The 26,770-nt window shown below is 39.0% G+C and overlaps 1 protein-coding gene and 1 long non-coding RNA gene across 2 annotated transcripts; one reads left to right on the top strand and one right to left on the bottom strand.

Annotated features, from left to right (window-relative positions):
* Positions 1-5,018: 5,018 nt before the first annotated feature.
* FBXO43 (F-box protein 43) lies at positions 5,019-12,497 on the top strand (the record flags this gene model as incomplete). The annotated part of the gene is made up of 4 exons (XM_081258731.1): positions 5,019-6,643; positions 8,869-8,971; positions 11,913-12,143; positions 12,249-12,497. Exons 1-4 carry the CDS (start codon positions 5,172-5,174, stop codon positions 12,495-12,497), a joined length of 2,055 nt encoding a protein of 684 aa, XP_081114857.1. The 5' UTR covers positions 5,019-5,171.
* LOC308630247 lies at positions 6,089-15,189 on the bottom strand. The gene is made up of 3 exons (XR_014017790.1): positions 15,136-15,189; positions 13,123-13,297; positions 6,089-6,143 (listed from the first exon to the last, which is right to left on the bottom strand). It is a non-coding gene; the product is annotated as an uncharacterized lncRNA (long non-coding RNA).
* Positions 15,190-26,770: the final 11,581 nt, after the last annotated feature.

Raw genomic sequence — 26,770 nt, 5'->3', positions numbered from 1 at the left:
AAAAATCCCCTGTCCTGTTTACATTACAGTGGAGTGGGGAGCAGACCTTACACAAAGTAAGTAAATAATACGGTATTTTATAAGGTGATAAATTATATGGAGAAAATTCAGGAGAGGAGGATTGCAAGTGCTGGGCAGGGAGTGGCAAAATAGAGGCTTGATTGTAATAGAGACTGGTTTGAGGACCTAGAAAGGACACTACTCACTCTATCCGACCGACCGTGTGAGGGAGGCTTCAGGGAGGTGCCATCTTGAAGAATGTGTAGTTCACCAATTCCTTACCTTAAGTCCTACGGGTACCACAAACGTAACAACCTCGCACTAAATTCATCTTATTTTCTCCCAAACCTGTACTCTTCACTCCTCACTCCCTGCTGCATGCAGTTGATTCTGCCAACTGAATCAGGTGTAGGTTCTTCTCCACCCCCATTATCTTCCAGAGTAATGCAGTAGCTTCCTAAGCCACCCTCACCTCTCTTCCTTCTGTCTTCCATTCTGCCACCAGAGTGGTCCTGCTAAAATGTCCTACATTGCCTGGGACTTCCTTGGGGGGGGCGCGCAGAGGTTAAGAATCCGCCTGCCAGTGGGGAACAGGGGTTCAAGCCCTGGTCCGGGAAGATCCCACATGTTGCGGAGCAATGAAGCCCATGCGCCACAACTACTGAGTCTGCGCTCTAGAGCCCAGGAGCCACAACTACTGAGCCCACGTGCCACAACTACTGAAGCCCGCATGTCTAGAGCCTGTGCTCTGCAACAAGAGAAGCCACTGCAATGAGAAGCCTGAGCACTGCAACGAAAAGTAGCCCCCGCTCACCGCAACTAGAGAAAGCTCGCGCGTAGGATAAACTTCAGACTCTTAACGTGCATCCAAAACTCTCCACGTCTTGGCTTCTTCCCCTCGTCAAGAATTTTCTTTGCCCTTTCCTCAAACCAGTCTTAGTTTCCAGCTGTAACACATTATTTGTAGTTTCTCTAATGTGCCCAACTGTTTCAATTTTCCTGCCGGTACATTTTGTTTCAAGTTTAGAATCACCTGTTATCTGTCTTTAGAGATGCTACCCTTCCTTCAAAATCCACCTCATATCACAGTCTATATAAAGGTAGCTCTGCCCACTCTTCCGCTGTAGATTTAGTTGATCCCTTTTCTTTTGTGTCCCAACCATTCCTCTACTAAAGCACTTACACCAGTGAGCCCTTCAGGGCAGTAACTGCGCCATTCCATCTTTGTATTCCCAGTACCTAGCCCAATAACTGGCACATAGTCAGAGCTTAATCATTGTTAGTGAGTTTGATTTTGGATATATGGCATTTAGGATAACTGTGGGGCATCCAGATGGAGAAATGTTCTGTCGGAGGAGAGTGGTAGCAGTGGCTGTTACTGGCTTTAAAGTAATGCTTTTAACTCTGAATGAGAATTATGTAAGCACAGAATGGTAAAGTAAGAAAAATGTTGGGTAGGACGCCCATTTAGGGAGTAAGCAGAGGAAAAGAAGCCAGAAAAAAGAGATTAGGAAGAAGTTGCCAAGAGCAGAAGGATGGGCCTGACACATAAAACATCCCTTTTTAGATGCCTAAAAAACAAGCATAATGATGTCTAGAGATGCTGTAACCAAGTTAGTCAAACCTTTCAGACCTTATCCTGTGTATAGCTGTACTTCTAACCTAAACTGTGTCATTCGGTTTGTAACCTGCTTTTCACGCTTGATTTCATCTCCGGAAACATTTTCAAGTGAATGTTTTCCTACATTATTTTTAATAGTATCCCACTGTAGGACCTATTAACCTTTCTATACAGTGTTCCCCAAAGTTAAAATGGGGAGGGGAAGAGCCTATCAAATTAGGAAGCCCTCACGGAGCCTCGTAGGGGTATGGGCATGGAAGGATGAGAAAGCGAGTACAGACTTCCTCGGGCGGAGGCTGGGCCGGGGGCCTGCGGGTTGCGGGGCCGCCGGCGGGGGCGCCGCGGAGCGAGAGGAAGGGGCGGCGCGGGGCGGCGCGCGGCGGTTACTCTGGGCGGGCCGTTCAAACCGAAGGAGGGAAACGCGGCGGCCCCACGCGAAGCTGGCGTGGGGGTTGCCATAGCCTGGCGTCGCTGGAGGCGAGGCCGCGGCTCTCCCCTGCGCTCCAGCGGCAGCCGCCTCGGTCCTCGCCCGCCCGTCGACCCCGTGGGTGCGGCCGCCCCGCGTCTCCAGGTGGGCGGGAGCGGGGGACGCCAGGTGTGTGCGGGGTGGCCGGCCTCCGGGCGTCCGCGGCCCCGCGCCCGCTCTCGTTCTGCTTCCCGGGTGCCGGGACTAAAGAGGCGCCCCGACGCCGTTCACTTTCCCCTCGCTCTGCTCCAGGAGACGCCCACCCACCCTCAGCCTGTGGGTGGCTTCCTGGGCCCTGGGGCCAGGCCGGGCCTCCCTCCGACAGCCTGGCCTGGGGAGGGTCCGCGGAGGGATGAGAGGCCCAATTGACGCCTTGCGGAGACCGTTAACCACCCACCCGCCAACTGCTCGTGGGGGAGGAGATGACCGCGCTGCAGCTTACACTGCGTCTCAGAAACCCCAATTTGGGAAGTTTCCTCCGTTCCAAGGCTAGCTGGAGAAAACAAAGATATTAAAATTACTGTTGTCCGGAAAGCTGGAGGAAATTCAAAATGATTTAGGCCTTTTCAAGTGTTAGAACTAATCCCTGTAGCATGTACTTCATGTCTCCAAATTTTAGCCGGTATCGTGCTACTGCACGTTTCAATGAATTGTTCAAATTAAAATTTTCTCTTTAAGTGGTATTACTTTAGCACGAATTTTAAAGGCAAAGTGAGAAATTTCCTTTTTTGGAAGCCTATACATAACGTTGACGTCTAAGAACTCAAGCTTTACTGATGGTAATATTTTACACTTTAACAAATGAAGGAAATTTGGTTCTAATTTGTTATCATATTGTAAGTACTTCATTGAGTTAATCAGTGCTTTTTTTTTTTTTTAAGAGCGCTATAGAGATGTGTTCTCAATCCTTATCAGTAGTCTGGTTTTAAAAAACGAATATTGAAGAGGCTTGTTTGATTCATCAGTGAACTGTTGAATCAGTAAAATTGAACAAGTCAATAGGCGTTCCACGATTTTACATAAATAATTTTAAATTTAAAGTTTGAATAACCACATTTTGTTTGAGACCAATGTCTTGGGTTGGAAATGATGAAAGATGAAAAAAATGATGACATTAGAGAAAGCACGGTGGAAGCAACTTCAAATGTGTAGATGAACAGAAAAAACTAGGAAGTTTTTGTATGTTTAAAGCAACCGGTTTATGGTTTTTAGCAGGGAGAGGATGATCTCTGCACCCCTACTTTTGTTTCTAACAATTTGCCTCTCAGATTCCCAAATTCTAGCATGGTGAGACACCTAGTGGTGAAGTAGCAGAATAGTTACATTTGTTGTAACTAAAAAAAAGGCTGGGACCTAACTTTACCAAATGATATGAGTGAAAACTGTCACTTAATAGAGTGATTCTCAGAGAGGGGGAAATATTCGTGGATGGAGGTGTAATTTGAAAACACATTATATCTTATTAACTTAATATTTTGAAAACAAAAACTTTTAAAATATAATATGAATCCCAGGATCTTCTTAATAGAGAAGAATCGTGTACTTGGCCTGGAGAAAACTTCGAAAGAATGACAATTTTTTTAGTGTCCCTTGAATAGTCTGCAGAAATATATGCTATGATAACTTTCTTATCTTTTCTTCTTGTACTTTGAGCTAAGATGTAATTCAACTTTCCATAAAGAAGGAATGCAATGATAGCGTTGAAAAGGTGAAAGAGTAAAGTATTTCCTATTGTTATTCCTTACAAATATAATTACTGAATCACATTTCTTCTTTAAGGAACGTACCTGAATTCTTTATTTGCAATTTCAGGAATATTACAGGGCTTCCCTGGTGGCGCAGTGGTTGAGAGTCCGCCTGCCGATGCAGGGGACATGGGTTCGTGCCCCAGTCCGGGAAGATCCCACATGCTGCGGAGCGGCTAGGCCCGTGAGCCATGGCCGCTGAGCCTGAGCGTCTGGAGCCTGTGCTCCACAACGGGAGAGGCCACAACAGTGAGAGGCCCGCGTACCGCAAAAAAAAAAAAAAAGAATATTATAAAGGGTGGGTTTCCCCCAAACAGAAACTACTTAGAAGATGAGGCATGAATGAGTATAACTTGCCAGGTTTGAGATGGCCATGTATCTGTGGGGCAGGGGTTCATTTTAGCTAACTCAAGAATGTGTTAGTAATTTATTAGTGAGCCAAAGAGTCTTTGCAAAAGTGAAGGTGTGGCAATTTAGACCTTGTGAATGGTCAGGAGGACTGAGTTTCTGAGACAGGCCCGTGTTACAAGTATAAATGACATTATCCTAGAGTTCTTTAGCCATATTACAGTTTAGTCTAGTGGCAGCACTTACTTGACACATTTCCCAAAGACATATTTAAAAATCAGCGTATAGGGCTCCCCTGGTGGCGCAGTGGTTGAGAGTCCGCCTGCCAACGCAGGGGACACGGGTTCGTGCCCCGGTCTGGGAAGATCCCACATGCCGCAAAGCGGCTGGGCCCGTGAGCCATGGCAGCTGAGCCTGCGCGTCCAGAGCCTGTGCTCTGCAACAGGAGAGGCCACAACAGTAAGGGGCCCGTGTACCGCAAAAAAATAAATAAATAAAAATCAGCATATAGTTTTTTTTTTAAGCAACTTTATTTACATCACAAAACCTCGAAAGGAAATATCCAACTGATGAAACATAGGTCAGCACAAATAAGCTAGAATATTAAAACTACAGTAATGTACTTTCGTGCTGTAAAAGTCATAAAGTAATAACATCATCTAAAAACGATGCCATGATATATATTTTTTTCTCAAGTGTAGTTCAAGAAAATATTTGTGCATGGTGCCTAGACTATGCTTAGTCAGGTAATCTGTGAATATTTCCTGGAAATTTTGGTCTTCATGATGTTAAAACATTGTTTTAAATAAGAGACACATGAGTATAGTGTAGAGTGGATTTGTTTTTTAAAGTAACTTTTTTATTGCCATGCAATTTTCCATTATTATTTGTGCTCTTAACAAGTAATGTATTTTGGTGTAAGCTGCCAGACTGTTCATTTCAAAGGAAGAATAAAATTTGTTTTCACTTTGTAGAAACAGAGATTTTGAAGATGTCAGAAAGGCATTCAGGTCAAGCTGGCACTGGAACAGGAAATGAAGTGTACTCTCCTATTGTCAATGTCAAGTCGTCCAGCTTTGGAGACTTTTGTTCCACATCATCATTTCAAGATAGTGGCTACAGTGAGCTGTTAAAATCGTGCAGCTTTGATAATACAGATAAAGAATCATTTGGAAAGAAAGAAAGAGGCTCAACATTAATCCATGAACATCCTGAAACTTCAAGTCTGGCCTTAACACATAGTTTAGAGTCTCCCACTCAAGGAAAGAGATTTGTCTTCCCCAGGAAGGAAAAGGATAAAACCCCAGACCTTTGTGAAACTCCTAAAGTCAGTGGAAAAAAATTTTTACTGCGCAGAAGATTGGACGTATCTTTTTCTCTTCTAAAGGGGGACTTTGAATCACAAAGTAGTTCTCTCGAAAGTAGTACAAGCCAAGTTCCCAATTTAGAAAAAAATATTCCAAGCAGTGCTTCAGGTTCCCCAAGGCAAAATAATTTTAGTTCTTTAGTTACTAGCACTTTGAAAACAGAAGAAGCGACTTCCAGCAGTCAAAAATTGAGACTTAATTTTTCTCAACAGAAGACATCCACAGTTGATGATTCCAAAGATAACTGTAGCCTATTTGAAGTTGAATGTATATCTCCAATTCAAGGCAATAGTTTTAAAGACTCTATCACACATGACTTTAGCGACAGCAGTCTATGTATTAATGATGAGAATACATATCCTGAACTTCTGGGCTCTTCGGTTAGTGGAACAACTTGCGGAGCAGATGAGGACATATTTGTGACTCCGATAAGTAATCTTGTAGCAAATGTTAAATTTAATGCAAGTCAAAGGCTTTCTCCTTTAGGTGAAGTGAGACGCAATATTTCAACACCTGAAGACAGTGGTTTTAACTCACTTTGCTTGGATAAATCCGAAGATTCCCTCACTGACCAAGAGGGCTCTTTCCAAGAACTGCTTCAGAAACATAAGGGAACTCTCAAAGTCAGGGACACGGTAAAAAGGTCAAGGCGTCTTGGAAGATTAAGAAGACTGTCCACCCTTAGGGAGCAAGGCTCACAATCTGAGACAGAAGAAGAAAAGCAGCCCAACCTCTCTGGCTCTGAATCAACACCAGTGGCCACTTCAGACACCTCAGAGAGTCAGCCAAGCAGTGACAATAAGAGTGGGGATTTGAGTTTAAGCTTTAAGAATTTATCAAAGACTCCAGCCTTGCAGTTAGTGCATGAGCTCTTTATGAGGAGCAAAAGGAAAAGATTCCAGCAAAGCGGTGCACGTGAATTGTTAGAAGAAGGGGACGGGGGGAAGATAGCTGTACTACAGCGTATACTTGCAGGACTGATTGGCAAGAAAATGGGTATAGAAAAACTGGACATCTTAACAGAATTAAAATACAGAAATTTAAAGCATGTTCTTGCTATGGTTTTAGATTCCTTGGCTGCAGAAAGCCTATGCAGGTAAGAAATATTTTTTTTTTCTGAAATAAAACTGCCTTTTATCACTTGTTTTTTAAGTTGGAAAGCTTTTCTGTTAGTTGAGTACTTTTTTTGAAATTTTGTTTTATCATCTATCTTGGTTACTTTATATTTTATCAAAGGTGGTTTAGTGAAATTCTTCAGTGTCTCAGAAATTTCAGTATATTGAATGTTGCTTCATAAGTAAAGAGAAACTAAGTCACATATATAGGAGTATTGAGGGTAGGAACTAGAGTTACAAGACTAAAAAGAGAGACTATGTTTATACTGGCAATTGTGCAAAGTGCAGGACTATCAGAAGACAAGCCCCTTGGGAATGCTGTGACCAGGAAGGAGGGAAGCCATGTGGAACAGGATTTTTGCAAGGTCATGGTTGGGGGAGGACATGCAAGAGAGTTAGTGAGCCTCTTTTTCCACAGGCATATGTGAAGGGTTGGGTTCATAGAATCCTTACTCTTTTATGGCCGCTGCTTCTATTAAAAACCCTTCTTCACCTTTTCCCCATAAGTTAAGTGTAGGCTATTGTAGAGGATTGTAGACTCTCACAGCTGGAAGTCTTCTGCAGTGTCTAGTCCTATCATGTATTTTGCAGATGAGAAAACTGAGTTCCAGAGGAGTGATCTGCCAGTAGTCGCTCAAGGAGACAGAAACAGATCCAGGTCTACAGCTGAGCCCTCTGATTTCTAAGCCCATATTTTCCCCAAACTCTTATTAAGGTTTAAGTCCTTTCAGAATAGCCTTGATCAGCAATGTCTTTGGTGTAACCCAAGTAGGATGATAAGCAGATTAATGGCCTACATACATGTGCCTTTAAAAAAATGTTCAAATGAGATAAATTCTTTGTTTAAAAAAATAAGGAGATGGCTGTGATATAGGAATTTTATTTTTATATGCTGGAGTATTTGGATACAGACCAGTTAAAATTAAAACTTGGGTGACCCTTTTGGGTGCTCGCTTGTAGGAACAAATGATATTCAGTCGTATTTCAATGATTGCCTTTGCTGCCATCCCTCTAGATTTATAGTATTTGTATTGCAGAGTGCATGTATAATCTTGGCAGTGCTTATTCTTGGTAATATGAGAAATTATGGTCAGTTGAAATGGCTGAGGCAAATACCCAAACGTGTATTTCATTTCTTCCCCCTTAATGAGTAACTTTCTGCCTGTATCTCTCCATGTACCTGATATAAGGCACATGTATCGGCTTAAGGAGAGGCAATGGCAATTGCAGTGGCCATGGTAACTGGAAGAATAGTAGTGTTGACAACTCAGCTATAACCTGGGGCCCTCCATAACCTTCTCCTGACCTCATCCACTTTGAGTGATTTGTTAAGTTAAAGTAATAAAAAAGGCCATATTAACAGTTGCAGGATTAGCTTTTCTTTAATAATTAATAGTCAAAGTTATTGATAAATAAGCAATCACTAGACATAAATTGTGTTTTTCTTTAGCTGCTTTAGTCTCATAAACTTTGGTTTATAAAATAGGAGCTTTGTAGTGCTACCCATAATAATGTTTATTACAGCTGACCCTTGAACAGCTAGAGATTAGGGGCACTGACCCTCTGCCATGCAGTCTAAAATCTTTGTATAATTTATAGTCAGCTCTCCATATCCGAGTTTCCTCCGTATCCGCGGTTCGGCATCCCTGGATTCAACCAACCAGTCTGTGTAGTATTTACTATTGAAAAAATCCACTTGTAAGTGGATCCACAGAATTCAAACCCATGTTGTTCAGGGATCAACTGTGTTTGGCACTTAGTACTTCCAATAAAGGGTTGATTGCTTTTGTGTTTATTTAATCAAAGTGACAGAAATTTGTTAAATACAATAATAGGAGAAATTTATAGACTCTCTTGCACTACAGGTGATAATCATTTGCTGCATGTCATATTCCAAATATTTAATCTTAGTGCCATGTTTAAGTTAAATCCTCTTAATTAGCCTCACAGTGGACTCATTTGGGTTTATATGAAACTTTGTTTTTTCCTTAACCATTTATGAGATAGTAATCTGTCAATATGATGCTGGCATATTTTAATAGGTATTCTTTCACAACTATGCAGATCAAGTCATATTTTTAATGTAAAATTTTAGCTTTAAATAAACTATGCAAAATCTTTAAAATGAATTTTTCTTATTGTCATGTGTGAAAAATATTAATTCTGTGGAATATATACAATATAAGGACTGATCTTCTTGTTATAGTATTTGGAAAGTGAGCAGAAATTGGCGTGAAATTATTATTCAAGATAAAAAAGCAAATCAGAGGAGGAAATTTCATATCATGCAACTGAAAACAGATTCTGAGGTAATGTATATAATACTATTCTAAAATGGATTTGTATAAATATCTAATAATCCCATATGGCTGGACAACCTCATTTGGTTTCCTGCTATCTTGCTATCTTTTAACCTTTCCATTTACCAACATTGACTCATAAACTCTTTTTTTTGTTGTTTTTGGCCGTGCCGTGTGGCTTGTGGAATCTCAGGGATTGAGCCTGGGCCACGGCAGTGAAAGCCTGGAATCCTAACCACTAGGCCACCAGGGAACTCATGCACTCATAAACTCTTTATTTTTCCCAAACTCCATCTCTGCCCAGTGCATCAGTGGAGTAGACTAACTGACATCAAGAACATCTTATTGGGTTTTGTTGTTAAGTGTGTATGCTGTTAGCAGTATTTGAATACCATTTGAATAGGATATGCTGGATCCTATTCATAGTTAGACATCCTTATAGCATTTTCCCATCCAGTCTTTTGAGTAGATACTACATGCAGTTGCTCAGATTGCAATGTGAACATCTGTGACATGATCCCTTGCTTTCTTGGCACTCATACCCTGTGGGTGATACTGTTATAAACAGGTGATTACAGTACAGCTGTGTTAGAGGAAGCCCAGAGTTCTCTCTATTGAACATTTAAAAGGAGTGGGGATCAAGAGGAGGAAAAAATGCATCTCAGCTGACAGCTGAATAATGAGTTAGGGAAGGTGTTTCAGCAGAGGGAATAGCATATATGGAGCCTGGAGGTGAGTGAGCATGGCAGATTAGTACTTGTGAAACATCATAAACTTGTGCTGTCTTGAAGATTTGAGGTCCAGCTTTGAAGTAACAAGAAAAGTTTTACAGAAGCTGATTAATTCTTTCCGGGGATACTACTTTGTAAAACAGGCATCTGATGACTCTGGCACCCATATTTACTGTATATTCAACTTTTAGACCTTTCTTAGGCACCAAAAGAAACGCTGAGAATTAACTTTCTTATTCTTGTTCTGTAAAAAGTGTTTAATAACATAAGTAAATTTATAATTTGGTGAAATATAATAACTGAGATGAAGCATGGCATAAACTAATATGAACACCTAGATACAGATTGGGGGGTTTCTCATTCCAAGGAAATATTAGGGACTGCTATTAACTAAAGTATTGACTTTCTATTTTATTTGAAGAAACGTTTTACCTTCTCACCTATTATAATCCTTCACGACTGACTCACGGCTCTTGGCTACTGCTGCAGCTGCTGGCTCTGGGAGCTTATAATACTGAAGATATAAATTTCCTTCTTAACGTATCTTTTTAGAGTGGCTCCCTATATGCTAAAGACAGACCAAAAACACATTTTTAAGCAAGTACCCATTAATATTAAACTTTTAGCTCCATGTACTCTTTACATCCTATGTGGAAGAAACATGTTGTATTGGTAAGCCTTCGGGTAGTTCTAGATAAAGCATTCTACCCTCATATCCTAGCCACCATTTTTTTTTTAACTTGGTTTGTTAAAGGACTGTACTTTTTTCCTTACTTGAGTATTTTCCTTTGCTTTGGTGCTCACGAATGCATGCCTTTGTTGACTGCTTGACCTTATACTGTTCAGAGATAGTAGCACACATTTTAAGCTCCAAGAGGGCAGGGATTAGACTGTTTTATTCACTTGACACCTAGTAGATGTTTTATGAATATTTGTTAAATGAATGAATGTTTCTTCTGTGGATGCAATTTGCTTCAACAACATATCTCTATTCATTTTTTGGTGCATGCAGCATCACTGTGTTTGCCAACTGCATCGAAATCCAATGGGTGTCTTCTTTTAGTATGCTCTTGTGTCATACGCTTCTAGCTTAGGCTGCAAATCATTTATAAAGTGTAACATAAAGAGATGTATTGAGTCCTTGAATAAGTTCAACTGTATTCATTCTAATTTCTGAAAACCAATATTCATCCATTACACTTATGCATATGTTGTTAAGCTGTTAATGGCATAATTTTTCATGGCCAGCTAAGTTCATTCCTATACTTATCCTACTGTCATTTCTCATGTTTTTAACTCTCCCCATTTAGGAGCCAACTCTGGCAAAAGGAGACTATCAAGGGAGAGGAAACACAATTATAGTTGGACACTTGAGGAAATTCACCTGTAGTACATTTTATTTTGATAATTGGTTACGAATGCCAATTTGTTAAAAAAAAAAAACAACTTACTATTTTTTCTCATTCCCAACCTTAACAAACTAGAAGGCTATAAGGATTATTCATTGAAAATATTTCTTGGCTAAATATTTGAGTAATGTGGAAATCCAGTTCAAATAAGAGACATTTTTTCTCCTTTTAAAATATCAAAGCTGTTTAAAACTCAAATGTAAAAATTAATCAAGTATTGCAAGTATCTGGTATTTGTAAAAACCAGCCAAACAAATTGGGTTTCATGGTCTAACCAGGCCCATTATTTTTCTGACATGTGGCTAAGGTAAGAAACCTTCCAAGAATTCCATGATGTCCCATAGTAAGCTTTGATTCACCTCCTCTTACACCTTGGCCTAAAAGGGGACTTGGTAAACTCTGATCTGTGGGCCAAATCCTGTCCATCACCTGTGTTTTTAAAGTAAGTTTTAGTGGAACACAGCCCTGCTCTTTCATTTACATATCTCCATAGCTGTGTTTGCTAAAACAACAATCAAGTAGCTTGCAACTATCTGGTCCTTTTCAGGAAAAGTTTGCAAATGCATGCTCTAAACAGAAAAATACCCAAGCATGCAAACTTAGAGCTAGCATTTATTGTGTTAATTTTTTCTTTTTCTTTTTCTTTGACTTTTAAATGATAGATGAGAGGGGTTTTTTTTGTTTTGTTTTGTTTCCTTTTTTCTAAAACAGAAACTAGTTTAGGGAGAAAATTCCAGTAGTGTACAACCACTTCCAAACATTTAAATACATGTGCATCAGAAAGCTGTCCTGGAACTTTTGGTATGACAGTGTTGCCCCTCTCGTCTTTTACCACAGGGGGCGACATTACATGTTGATGGTGCTGCCACTCGGCTCCATCTCTTAGAGCGATCGGCGTTAAGATCTGTGCAAGCACAGGCTAAGACACCAGCTTTTCAGAAAGAACAAGTTTCAACATTTTCCCCTTGGGGAGAAGTTTTGACACCTATAGCGAGTTCTTCTGTTACTCACTTAAGTAGTAAACAGGAAGAATATGTGAAGGTGAGTATTTATCGTAAGTTATTAGAAGTAAATATTTACAGAGTTTGAAATAAAGCAATTCTGTATACGAAAATGGAAGATTTAGTTTGTGTGCTTTTACCACAGGTTGCCAAAACACTTTTTATTGATGAAGCATTAAAACCTTGCCCAAGGTGCCAATCCCCTGCTAAGTACCAGCCTTATAAGAAAAGGGGACTATGTAGCAGCACAGCCTGTGGTTTTGACTTTTGTGTGTTATGTTTGTGTGCTTATCATGGGTCTGAAGAATGTAGTAGAGGAGCAGCAAAGCCAAGAAATAGAAAAGATGCTCTTCCAGGAAGTGCCCAGAGTAAGCGGAATTTAAAACGCCTCTAAAGAGACTTCACATATAAAAGAAGCATTCCCTCTAAAGAACATTTTGTTTGGCTTACAATTATGAATATTTTGAAAGCATGCAAGTCTTCCCATCAATGACAGATGATGATTTATTTCCTACTTTGTACATATTGTGATCCATGTCATTGTATGTTTTCTTTAAAGTAGTGTTTTTACTCATTTTAATAATTTAGTGTTTTTAAATAAAGAATTTTCAGTGTTATATATATGTATTTAACTGTTTCATGTAACATTTAAAAAATGTTCATTTCATCACTATGTGTTGAAATGTTCTTCAATTACTTTTCAAAAGTAGTTTTCCAAATAGTATTAAAAATTCTGAACTTGAGATAGATGGCCTTATAGATTTCAAAATCTTTGAATATTTGACTGAAATGAAATATAAATAAAATGTTTTCAGAAGTTCTGTTGAATTTACTCTATAATCTCAATCTTTCTCTTAATTTAGTTTATGTCATATTTGGGCAGACTTCTGGTTAAATAAAATTTACTTAATATTGATAACTAAGAAGATGTAAAAAGTAAATTATTAGATATATGTGGTTATTCACCATGAGAGTCTTAGGTAATAAACACCCATAAGTCACACGTAAGTTTCCTTTACCTTGTTACACATGAAATTGTCAGTAGTGCAATGCAGAAATCTGGAATCCTATCTCGTCCATGAGGAGGCACTTTGTTATTGTTTTATGTATTGCAATCACATTGCCCTCTCAGTGTGTCACATTTGTCATCTTATGGTTACTCAGTCCATTAAGAATGTAGTATTTTATTTCACTCTGGTGGTGAAAAAGAAGATTTTACCACATTTAGTTTTAGAAATCAGTAATCTACATGTGTTCCTCTCTACTGAAGGAACTGTTAAACAATGGAAGTTCAATTTAAAAAAACAATTTCTGGCTTTAAATTGGGATGAGAATTGTAATAAAGTCAATATGAGTGAAATAGTGTAAGGACTTAATACCACATATTTAAATGAGTTTATAATAAAAATAAAACTTTCTGAAGACAAAAGATCAGAGTAGAAATTCAAAAGTTAATGAGTGAAGCTAATTACAAGCTTCTTATTGGTAGGTTTTACATTTGCGATGAGGTCAAGAGGTAGGTAGGTTAACTGGAAGAAAATCATATGGTATTCATGAATAACTTTATTAAAGTCCCCAGATATCCAGAAAATAATCATCATTATTCTAATTGTTGTAAATATTATGTATTATAGTAACTGGCTGGTGCAGCTACCCTAGCCATATGTTCCAATAGCATCCTGTGCTTCCTCTGTTGTGGTACTTAGTTCACTTTGCTTAACTTGTTTCTTTAATTTTCTTTCCCCATGAGACTGTAAGCTCTGTGAAGGCCTGTCATATTTGATTTAAATACCGTTGTATCCCTAACACCTAGCCTGGTACCAGGCAAGTAGCAGGTGCTCAGTAAATATTTATTGAATGAGTGGATTTTTTTTTAGTGCTACCAGTGTTAACTTTTTATCCAAGTAAACCATTATAACGCTCTCCTAATAATTTGTTAATTTTTAATGCTTGATTTCATTGATTAATGCTTGATTACACGAAAAAGCAGAATCTAAATGATTTCTTAAATTGATTTTAAACATGTAATCTAATCAATAGATTTGTTTGGTCTACTCATTCTTTTAGCTGATTTTTCTATAACTAGTTAGGGTGTAATGCAAGGAATACTAGGCCAGGAATCAAAAAGCCTGGTTGGTATCCTGAACTACTTACTAGCTGTGCCCTTATGCAAGTCACTTATTGATTCTGAGTATATTTCTTTAACTATAAATAAGGGAAGTTAAAAGAAATGATGTATTGTGAAATTACCCTGTTAACACCAATCAGTGTTACTACACGTTTGGCTGTATGTGAATATAATAAAGTGAAATAACGTTTGTGGGGATCAGCATATGATCTTGATATCATTAACGCTATGCTGAATGAAACTGTAGTCAACCTCTAACCTGCTTGTGAAAATTGTCTGGTTGGAAAAAAAATTCAACAAACAATTAATTGAGCATTTGCTATGTCCAGGCACTGTTCTAAGTCCTTTACATGAGTTAACTCATTTATTCCTCAAAGCGACTCTATAATGCAGGTATTATCATTCCTTTTTTATATCAGAAAACCAAGAATCAGGTTAAATAATCTAAAGTCACACAGATAGCAAGTGTGGGGAGCCAGGATTCTAGCAGAGGTAGTCTGCCACTTGTATGTGACAAAACTCTTTGCAGAACCCTTGTTGATAAATTCAAGATGCATATAATTACCATGTCTTTAATGGAAGATTGTTTTGCCATTTAAGAAAAATCTTTTGGTATACCAGGAAAAAAAATTCTAAGTTAGAACAATTCTGCCTGAATAGAGTAGTTCCTTAGCTCATGAGTGGCTTAAACAACTATCTCATTTGATAAACTAAATGAATTGCATGAATACAATTATCTTGAAAACTCAGTTCCAGAGGAAGGCCACTGCTTCCATCCAACGGTCTGTGTAATCTAAAGATACAAGGCGTGAAGACAAAAATAAGTATTACCACATTCCAGTAATGACTACGTTCTTATAGGTTCTGATTACTGGGTGAGAGTAAGTAATAAGAAGAAGCTCACCGATCATTTCTTGATGGGAGTACTCAGTTCCCAAGAAGATTCCAAAACAAGAGGGATGATTAAATTTGGCACTTTATTCTTCTGTTTCACTTCCTAATGAAGACATTGGGAAAAGAATTAGTATTAATTCTGGGGAAAACCAATAAATTCTTTACCTTCTACTGATTTAGGATTACAGTCTCTCTGTCGTTTCCCCCTATTGTGTGCCCCCCTTGCAGCCTTGCTAGCAAGTGGGCAAGAATATTCTTTCTATTTGGCTTCTACTTGATTCCAGGAATGACGGATATTTTTTTATTTTGACCCCCTAGTTTGGAAAAAAATGGTGATAAACTTGTGATAAGTCGTATAAAGTGAACAACACTTTAAGAGCTATCTGATCATTTTATTATAGCATTTCTATGGGCGAAAATAATAGATTTTAAAATCTATTCCAGCTATTTAAAAGGCTTAATAAGGTCTTATGGAATTCTTAGCAATAATTTAATGGTAGAAGTACTACTGAGAAAACATTTTTGATACTTATGTAGCACGGCGTAAAGCTAAGTTTTTTGATTACCTTTCCTTAATTTATGACACAAAGCAAAACCGTCAAAAATTTATGACTCAAAAAATTACTGAACATTTCTACATTTGATCTCTTATGTTCCTGGTTTGCATTGAGTTACTTATATGGATTTATTTTAAATTGTGTCTCTTAAAAATAGTATAATATATTAAAAGATGGAAATACCCATTATTGTTTCTGTGTGGAGGAGGGTAAATATTTCAAAGCTCACACTAAACGTTCCACAAGGGGGCACCAAAGACTCATTTATGGTGATTTTGGCTACCCTTCAAAAAAAGTAAATTTAGCTTTTATATATTTGATATTGATGTGGTGTGACATTGCCAGATAGGGGAAATGTTCCTTGACTTAATTTTTAAAGGGTATATAGAATAAATTTTGGTAATAGTTATTACTAAGAGTTGGTAATTAAAATACTTTAGCTGACTTGCAAGAGTGTACTGTTTTCCGGGATGACTTTTAGCAGAACACCTTGTTGGCGGCTGGGTCTGTAACTCGGCCATCTATGTTCCCTTGCCCAATGGCGCTGCCATGCTGGCTCCTTCATCACAGACTGTGGAGCCAGAGGAGTGGAAGGAGCAGTAGAAACATGGAGGTGAGTGCTGATTATGAATGGTGATGGCATGCTACCAATTTTTTCCCTCTGGAATTCTCATTTCTGCAGAAAGATGGTGCTGGTTCAGGTCCTAATCACATCCTGCCTAGATTCTGCTCAATGCCTCCTAACAGGTTTCTTTGCTTCTACTTTCTCCCCATCTGACTCTGTCCTAGTGTCCATTGCCAGGTTATTTGTACTAAAACATGGCTCCAATTATGTTGCTTCCTATTAAAGATGTGGCAGAATTTAGGATCTCCTAATGGTCCTAACTTTCTAGCAATCTCTCCCACCATTCTACACTACACTTTGTTCCAGCCAAACCAGACTCCCTTACTGTTCTCTAAACTTCCCCTGTGCTTTCTCCTGCTTCTTCTCTCTCTTGCCACTCTAAATCCCATCAAATCCATCTAATCCTTAGTTTCTTTCCATGAATCATTTTCTTTTTCTTTTTTTTTTAACATCTTTACTGGAGAATAAATGCTTTACAATGGTGTGTTAGTTTCTGCTTTATAAAAAAGTGAATCAGCTATACATATACATATATCCCCATATCTCTTAAACCAAACAAATAAGAAACCCACTCATCGTGGGTGGTGACATTGGTCTGCACCTTGCTTTTTCCTTATCTATCTCTTTTCCTTATCTATCACTGATACAGAGCTGCCTCATGCTTTTCACTAGCTGCCTGTGGTTGTACCATAATAGAACCCAAACCTGTCCCGATGGACAACTAGGTTGTTACTGAGATTTTAGTTTTTGTTTTGCCTCTCACTGTTGTGGCCTCTCCCGTTGCGGAGCACAGGCTCCGGACGCGCAGGCTCAGCGGCCATGGCTCACGGGCCTAGCCGCTCCATGGCATGTGGGATCTTCCCGGACCGGGGCACGAATCCATGTCCCCTGCATCGGCAGGCGGACTCTCAACCACTGCGCCACCAGGGGACCTTTTTAATTTAATTTAATTTATTTTTTTATACACCAGGTTCTTATTAGTCATCAATTTTATACACACCAGTGTATACATGTCAGTCCCAATCGCCCAATTCATCACACCACCACCACCCCGCCCCCCCCAGGTTCCACATATATGCGTTAATATACAATATTTGTTTTTCTCTTTCTGACTTACTTCACTCTGTATCGCAGTCTCTAGATCCATCCACATCTCAACAAATGACCCAATTTCATTCCTTTTTATGGCTGAGTAATATTCCATTGTATATATGTAACACATCTTCTTTATCCATTCATCTGTCGATGGGCATTTAGGTTGCTTCCATGACCTGCCTATTGTAAATAGTGCTGCAATGAACACTGGGGTGTATGTGTCTTCTGGAATTATGGTTTTCTCTGGGTATACGCACACTAGTGGGATGGCTGGATCATATGATAATTCTATTTTTAGTTTTTTAAGGAACCTCCATACTGTTCACCATAGTGACTCTATCAATTTACATTCCCACCAACAGTGCAAGAGGGTTCCCTTTTCCCCACACCCTCTCCAGCATTTGTTGTTTGTAGATTTTCTGATGATGCCCATTCTAACTGGTGTGAGGTGATACCTCATTGTAGTTTTCATTTGCATTTCTCTAATAATTAGTGATGTTGAGCAGCTTTTCATGTGCTCCTTGGCCATCTGTATGTCTTCTTTGGAGAAATCTCTATTTAGGTCTTCTGCCCATTTTTGGATTGGGTTGTTTGTTTTTTTTATATCAAGCTGCATGAGCTGTTTATATATTTTGGAGATTAATCCTTTGTCTGTTGATTCATTTGCAAACATTTTCTCCCATTCTGAGGGTTGTCTTTTGGTCTTGTTTATGGTTTCCTTTGCTGTGCAAAAGCTTTGAAGTTTCATTAGGTCCCATTTGTTTATTTTTGTTTTTATTTCCATTACTCTAGGTGGCGGATCAAAAAAGATCTTGCTGTGATTTATGTCAAAGGGTGTTCTCCCATGTTTTCCTCTAAGAGTTTTATAGTGTCCAGTCTTACACTTAGGTCTCTATACCATTTTGAGTTTATTTTTGTGTATGGTGTTAGGGAGTGTTCTAATTTCATTCTTTTACATGTAGTGGTCCAGTTTTCCCAGCACCACTTATTGAAGAGACTGTCTTTTCTCCATTGTATATCCTTGCCTCCTTTATCATAGATTAGTTGACCATAGGTGCATGGGTTTACCTCTGGGCTTTCTATCTTGTTCCATTGATCTATATTTCTGTTTTTGTGCCAGTTCCATATTGTCTTGATTACTGTAGCTTTGTAGTATAGTCTGAAGTCAGGGTGTCTGATTCCTCCAGCTCCGTTTTTTTTCCCTCAAGACTGCTTTGGTTATTTGGGGTCTTTTGTGTCTCCATACAAATTTTAAGATCTTTTGTTCTAGTTCTGTTAAAAATGCTATTGGTAATTTGATAGGGATTGCATTCAATCTGTAGATTGCTTTGGGCAGTATAGTCATTTTCACAGTATTGATTCTTCCAATCCAAGAACATGGTATATCTCTCCATCTGTTTGTATCATCTTTAATTTCTTTCATCAGTGTCTTATAGTTTTCTGCATACAGGTCTTTTGTCTCCCTAGGTAGGTTTATTCCTAGGTATTTTATTCTTTTTCCTGCCATGGTAAATGGGAGTGTTTCCTTAATTTCTCTTTCAGATTTTTCATTAGTGCATAGGAATGCAAAAGATTTCTATGCATTAATTTTGTATCCTGCAACGTTACCAAATTAATTGATTAGCTCTAGTAGTTTTCTGGTAGCATCTTTAGGATTCTCTATGTATAGTATCATGTCATCTGCAAACAGTGACAGTTGCACTCATTCTTTTCCAATTTGTATTCCTTTTATTTCTTTTTCTTCTCTGATTGCTGTAGCTAGGCCTTCCAAAACTATGTTGAATAATAGTGGTGAGAGTGGACATCCTTGTCGCGTTCCTGATCTTAGAGAAATGCTTTCAGTTTTTCACCACTGAGAATGATGTTTGCTGTGGGTTTGTTGTATATGGCCTTTATTATGTTGAGGTAGGTTCTCTCTATGCCCACTTTCTGGAGAGTTTTTTTTTTTTTTTTTTTTTTTTTTTTTGTGGTACGCGGGTCTCTCACTGTTGTGGTCTCTCCCCTTGCGGAGCACAGGCTCTGGACGCGCAGGCTCAGCGGCCATGGCTCACGGGCCTAGCTGCTCTGCGGCATGTGGGCTCTTCCCAGACCGGGGCACGAACCCGTGTCCCCTGCATCGGCAGGCGGACTCTCAACCACTGCGCCACCAGGGAAGCCCTCTGGAGAGTTTTTATCATAAATGGGTGTTGAATTTTGTCAAAAGCTTTTTCTGCAAGTATTGAGATGATCATATGGTTTTTATTCTTCAATTTGTTAATATGGTGTATCACATTGATTGATTTGCATATATTGAAGAATCCTCACATCCCTGGGATAAATCCCACTTGAACATGGTATATGATCCTTTCAATGTGTTGTTGGATTCTGTTTGCTAGTATTTTGTTGTGGATTTTTGCAACTATATTCATCAGTGGTATTGGTCTATAATTTTCTTTTTTGTAGTAGCTTTGTATGGTTTTGGTATCAGGATGATGGTGGCCTCATATAATGAGTTTGGGAGTGTTCCTTCCTCCGCAATATTTTGGAAGACTTTGAGAAGGATGGGTGTTAGCTCTTCTCTAAACGTTTGATAGAATTCACCTGTGAAGCCATCTGGTTCTGGACTTCTGTTTGTTGGAAGATTTTTAATCACAGTTTCAATTTCAATACTTGTGATTGGTCTGTTCATATTTTCTATTTCTTCCTGGTTCAGTCTTGGAAGGTTATACCTTTCTAAGAATCTGTCCATTTCTTCTGAGTTGTCCATTTTATTCGCATAGAGTTGCTTCTTGTAGTCTCTTAGGATGCTTTGTATTTCTGCCATGTCTCTTGTAACTTCTCCCTTTTCATTTCTGATTTTACTGATTTCAGTCCTCTCGCTCTTTTTCTTGATGAGTCTGGCTAATGGTTTATTAATTTTGTTTATCTTCTCAAAGAACCAGCTTTTAGTTTTATTGATCTTTGCTATTTTTCTCTTTGTTTCTATTTCATTTATTTCTGCTCTGATCTTTATGATTTCTTTCCTTCTGTTAACTTTGGGTTTCATTTGTTCTTCCTTCTCTAGTTCCTTTAGGTGTAAAGTTAGATTGTTTGAGATTTTTCTTGTTTCTTGAAGTAGGCTTTGTATAGCTATAAACTTCCCTCTTAGAACTGCTTTTGCTGCATCCCATAGGTTTTGGATCATTGTGTTTTCATTGTCATTTGTCTCTAGGTATTTTTTGATTTTCTCCTTGATTTCTTCAGTGATCTCTTGGTTATTTAGTAACATATTGTGTAGCCTCCATGTGTTGTGTTTTTTTACGTTTTTTTCGCTGTAATTGATTTCTAATCTCATAGCGTTGTGGTCAGAAAAGATGCTTTATATGATTTCAGTTTTCTTAAATTTACTGAGGCTTGATTTGTGATGCAAGATGTGATCTGTCCTGGAGAATGTTCTGTGCGCACTTGAGAAGAAAGTGTAATCTCCTGTTTTTGGATGGAATGTCTTATAAATATCAATTAAATCTATGTGGTCTATTGTGTCATTTAAAGCTTCTGTTTCCGTATTTATTTTCATTTTGGATGATTTGTCCATTGGTGTAAGTGAGGTTTAAAAGTCCCCCACTATTATTGTGTTACTGTCGATTTCCTCTTTTATAGCTGTTAGCAGTTGCCTTATGTATTGAGGTGCTCTATGTTGGGTGCATATATATTTATAGTTGTTGTATCTTCTTCTTGCATTGATCCCTTTATCATTATGTAGTGTCCTTCCTTGTCTCTTGTAACATTCTTTATTTTAAAGTCTATTTTATCTGATACGAGTATTGCTACTTCAGCTTTCTTTTGATTTCCATTTGCATGGAATATTTTTTTCCATCCCCTCACTTTCAATCTGTATGTGTCCCTAGGTCTGAAGTGGGTCTCTTGTAGACAGCCTATATATGGGTCTTGTTTTTGTATCCATTCAGCAAGCCTGTGTCTTTTGGTTGGAGCATTTAATAGATTCACGTTTAAGGTAATTATCGATATGTATGTTCCTATGACCATTTTCTTAATTGCTTTGGGTTTGTTTTTGTAAGTCCTTTCCTTCCCTTGTTTCCCACTTAGAGAAGTTCCTTTAGCATTTGTTGTAGAGCTGGCTTAGTGGTGCTGAATTCTCTTATGTTTTGCTTGTCTGTAAAGCTTTTTATTTCTCCATTGAATCTGAATGAGATCCTTGCTGGGTAGAGTAATCTTGGTTGTAGGTTCTTCCCTTTCATCACTTTAAGTATATCATGCCTCTCCCTTCTGGCTTGTAGAGTTTCTGCTGAGAAATCAGCTGTTAACCTTATGGGAGTTCCTTTGTATGTTATTTGTCATTTTTCCCTTGCTGCTTTCAATAATTTTTCTTTGTGTTTCATTTTTGCCAGTTTGATTACTATGTGTCTTGGCATGTTTCTCCTTGGGTTTATCCTTTATGGGACTTGCTGAGCTTCCTGCACTTGGGTGGCTATTTCCTTTCCCATGTTAGGGAAGTTTTCGACTATAATCTCTTCAAATATTTTCTCTGGTCCTTTCTCTCTCTCTTCTCCTTCTGGGACCCCTATAATGCGAATGTTGTTGTGTTTAATGTTGTCCCAGAGGTCTCTCAGGCTTTCTTCATTTCTTTTCATTCTTTCTTCTTTATTCTGTTCCACAGCAGTGAATTCCACCATTCTGTCTTCCAGGTCACTTATCCGTTCTTCTGCCTCAGTTATTCTGCTATTGATTCCTTCTAGTGTAGTTTTCATTTCAGTTATTTTATTGTTCATCTCTGTTTGTTTGTTCTTTAATTCTTCTAGGTCTTTGTTAAACATTTCTTGTATCTTCTCGATCTTTGCCTTTATTGTTTTTCCGAGGTCCTGGATCACCTTCACTATCATTATTCTGAATTCTTTTTCTGGAAGGTTGCCTATCTCTACTTCATTTAGTTGTTTTTCTGAGGTTTTTTTCTTGTTCCTTCATCTGGTACATAGCCCACTGCCTTTTCATCTTGTGTATGTTTCTGTGAATGTGGTTTTTGTTCCACAGGCTGCAGGATTTTTGTTCTTGCTTCTGCTCTCTGCCCTCTCGTGGATGAGGCTATCTAAGAGGCTTGTGCAAGTTTCCTGATTGGGGGGACTGGTGATGGGTAGAGCTGGGTGTTGCTCTGGTGGGCAGAGCTCAGTACAACTTTAATCTGCTTGACTGCTGATGGGTGGGGCTGGGTTCCCTGCCTGTTGGTTGTTTGGCCTGAGGCAACCCAACACTGGAACCTACCTGGGCTCTTTGGTGGGGCTAATGGCAGACTCTGGGAGGGCTTACACCAAGGAGTACTTCCCAGAACTTCTGCTGCCAGTGTCCTTGTCCCCACGGTGAGCCACAGCCACCCCCCGCCTCTGCAGGAGACCCTCCAACACTAGCAGGTAGGTCTGGTTCAGTCTCTCCTGGGGTCATTTCTCCTTTCCCTGGGTCCCTATGCACACACTACTTTGTGTGTGCCCTCCAAGAGTGGAATCTCTGTTTCCCCCAGTCCTGTCGAAGTCCTGCAATCAAATCCCACTAGCCTTCAAAGTCTGATTCTCTAGGAATTCCTCCTCCCGTTGCCAGACCCCCAGGTTGGGAAGCCTGATGTGGGGCTCAGAACCTTCACTCCAGTGGGTGGACTTCTGTGGTATAAGTGTTCTGCAGTCTGTGAGTCACACACCAGCAGTTACGGGATTTGATTTTACTGTGATTGCGGCCCTCCTACCATCTCATTGTGGCCTCTCCTTTGTCTTTGGATGTGGGGTATCTTTTTTGGTGAGTTTCAGTGTCTTCCTTTCAACGATTGTGCAGCAGCTAGCTGTGATTCTGATGTTCTCACAAGAGGGAGTGAGACCACGTCTTTCTACTCCACCATCTAGGTTCAGGGCTCCCATGAATCATTTTCTGATCTCTCCAACAAGACAAAATTCTTACCTTCTTTGAATCTAGTGTTTATTCATACCTTTCTTATGGTATTTGTGGCATGTTTAATTTGTATTAAATTCTTGTTTTCCACCATTAGCAAGTTCCTTAAAAGCAGAATTGTTTTATTCCCCTCTCTGCCCCTTTTAGCAGAATGTCTTGCGAATGATAGATGATGCAGCAAGTATTAATTGAATTGCTGAATTAATAATGATTATCACATGATATGATAATGAATCATATGATAATGATATATAATATAATAGTTATGATGAATGAGAATTAAGATATGCATGCATTTATGTGTATATACATATACATATGTTAGGTGTTTAAGGGCAGAGGATTTTGTCCTTTAGAGTTGAAATATACATCACTTTATGATTAAGTGGTATATTACTACATGCAGAAAGTAAATACATTCCAATTTTTATGTGCTAGGGTGGCAAAGATATTTAATTTTTTTGTGTGTTGGTATTCAAGAGAGGGAAATATATGTTCAAAACATAGTACTTTAAAAAAAGTATTTATTTATTTATTTTTGGCTGCATTGGGTCTTCATTGCTGCATGCAGCCTTTCTTTACTTTTTATTTATTTTATTTTTTTCAGGCTTTCTTTAGTTGCAACGAGCGGGGGCTACTCTTCATTGTGGTGTGTGGGCTTCTCATTGCGGTGGCTTCTCTTGTTGTGGAGCACGGGCTCCCGGCGCATGGGCTTCAGTAGTTGTGGTACGCAGGCTCAGTAGTTGTGGCTCACAAGCTCTAGAGCGCAGGCTCAGTAGTTGTGGTGCACGGGCTCAGTTGCTCCGCGGCATGTGGGATCTTCCCGGACCAGAGCTCGAACCCGTGCCCCCTGCATTGGCAGGTGGATTTTTAACCACTGAGCCACCAGGGAAGTCCCTCTTAGCAACTTTCAAGTATATAATACAGTATTATTAGCTATAGTCACCATGCTGTACATTAGATCCCCAGAACTTGTTAATCTTAGATTAACTAAATGTAATTTTATTTCTTGAATGTTTTCATGTGTTTTGGTAAATATTAATGACTTGAAGCTTATTTGGGCGTCACCTGAGAAAAGCTGAATGATCTTATATGTTTAAAATAAATATTTTAATAATAATAAAGTCATGGGTTAAGAACAAAACAATTATGATCTGGGTAATCTTATTGAAGTACACAGCTTGAATGTGTCTCTCATTTGTTTAAAATCTTAATTGATGAATTAATAATAATTGGTTACCATATAAGACAAATTTTATCCAAATCTGTTTTCTTTTTCAGCTGATATCAAATAAGTTTATCCAAATCTCAGTTTACTCTTTAAGCTGATATGCTAGAATACTTCGAATATAGTTGTTTGCTTTTGAGAGGGTTAAACCTGAGCCACTGCCCCTTTCATACTCCCTTTGCTCCAGCCCTCTAACCAGTATCCCTCTCCCATGGCAATGCCGCTTTCTCCTTCAGATTGTCATTCTCTCTCTTCCCCTCTGCCTCACTCCTGTTTGCCTTTTAAAACTCTGCTCAGTGGACACCAGGGCTGATCACCTTCCCCCCACTCCCTGGCTGGTTATGTCACTCTCCGGAGACCCTTTGTATCTGTGTTCTCATAGCATTTATCAGAACTTTTATGCTTTCCTTGTTAGCCAGTGAAGTCCTCTGACCTGTGTCTGAGTCCCCAGTACTTAGTTTAGTCCCTAAGCACCGAATACAAGTTCACTGTTTGCCAAAAGTCTTCCCTGCCACCTCTCCTATGCCTAGCCTGGGTTAGGTATACATGGGGTGCCCTGGGGCGCAGAGAGCGGGAGCTCTGTGTCATTGTTGAAAACTAGGGGTTGTCAAGACTGCTGTCATGAAAGGCCTCTTTTTCCCTTATTCTCTGCTGCCAGGAAAATGTACACTGCTGCCTCTCTCCTTTTGTACTGATACAGAGGATAATCTGCACTCATTTTCAAGTTACTTTGTAAGTGCTTTTGAATTGTTTCATGAGGAGTGTAAATGTGCCAAGGGCAGGGCCTGTTCTTTCTTACCACTCTCTAGTGCTCTAGAGTCTACTAGTATAATCAGAGGCACAGTAAATGTTGACTAAATGGGCTGTGGAATCCTTAGACAGTGACCTCAGTTTAAAATATTTATAGATCTTTATTGTTGGTGGCTAATTTTTAATTTGGCCAGTAAGTGAACCATGTATATTACAGACATTATCTGATTATATTAAGAGCCATGCTATGAGAGTGGTACCATTATTATTTGCTTTTTTCCCCCTTTCAGATAAGGCTTAGAAGAGTTCAAAATTGTGTTCATCCCCACTAGTGAATTTAGGGCTGAGGTTAAAATGATGGCTGTTTGACTCCAGATATTTAGACCTGGCTTTCTGCCTGCTCATACTAACCTGAGTAGTATCCCTCTCCTATGGCAGCAAAACTTTGGTTCTCCTGCTCCCTGATTATTAGAGAATCACTTGCTGTTGGTTTGGCTTCAGGTAAGGAGATAGGAAATTCAAGCTAATGGACATTTTATTTTTCCTGGTCACTGATGCCTGACTGGCAGATCAAAAATTAAGATCTTCCAGCAATCCCACTCCTGGACATATATCCAGAAAAGAGGAAAGCTCTAATTTGAAAAGATAATGCACCCCAATGTTCATAGTGGCACTATTTACAATAGCCAAAACATGGAATGTATAAAGAATATGTAGTACACACACACACACACACACACACACACACACACACACACACAATGGAATATTACTCAGCCATAAAAAAAGAATGAAATAATGCCATTTGCAGCAACATGGATGGACCTAGAGATGATCATACTAAGTGAAGTAAGTCAGACAAAGACAAGTATTATATGATATGTGGAATCTAAAAAATAGTACAAATGAACTTATTTACAAAACAGAAACAGACTCACAGACATAGAAAAGAAACTTTTGGTTACCAAAGGGGAAGGGGGGGAGGGATAACTTGGGAGTATGGGATGCACACTACCATATATAAAGTAGATAAACAGCAAGGATTTACTGTATAGCACAGGGAGCTATATTCAGTGTCTTGTAATAAACTATAATGGAAAAGAATAAAATATATGTATATACACATATGTGTATAACCGAATCACTTTGCTGTACACCTGAAACTAATACAATACTGTAAATTAACTATACTTCAATTTTTAAAAATTAAGAGATCTTTTATTTTGACCAATCTACTAATGTTCTTTTTAACTTTTTTAAAAAGACTTTTTTAGAGCAGTTTTAGGTTCACAGCAAAATTATGAGGAAGTTACAGAGATTTCCCATAGACTCCCTGTCCCCACACTTGCATAGCCACCCCATTATCAACATCCCCACCAGAGCGGTACATTTGCTGTAACTGATAAATCTACATATACCATTATAATCACCCAAAGTCCATAGTTTACCTTAGGTAGGGTTCACTCTTGGTGGTGTACATTCT

This window comes from Mesoplodon bidens, assembly GCF_964165515.1.
Source record: "Mesoplodon bidens genome assembly, chromosome: 16".
NCBI lineage: Eukaryota > Metazoa > Chordata > Mammalia > Artiodactyla > Ziphiidae > Mesoplodon > Mesoplodon bidens.
Note: the sequence above shows the minus strand (reverse complement) of the source record. Positions and strands in the feature narration are given on the sequence as shown.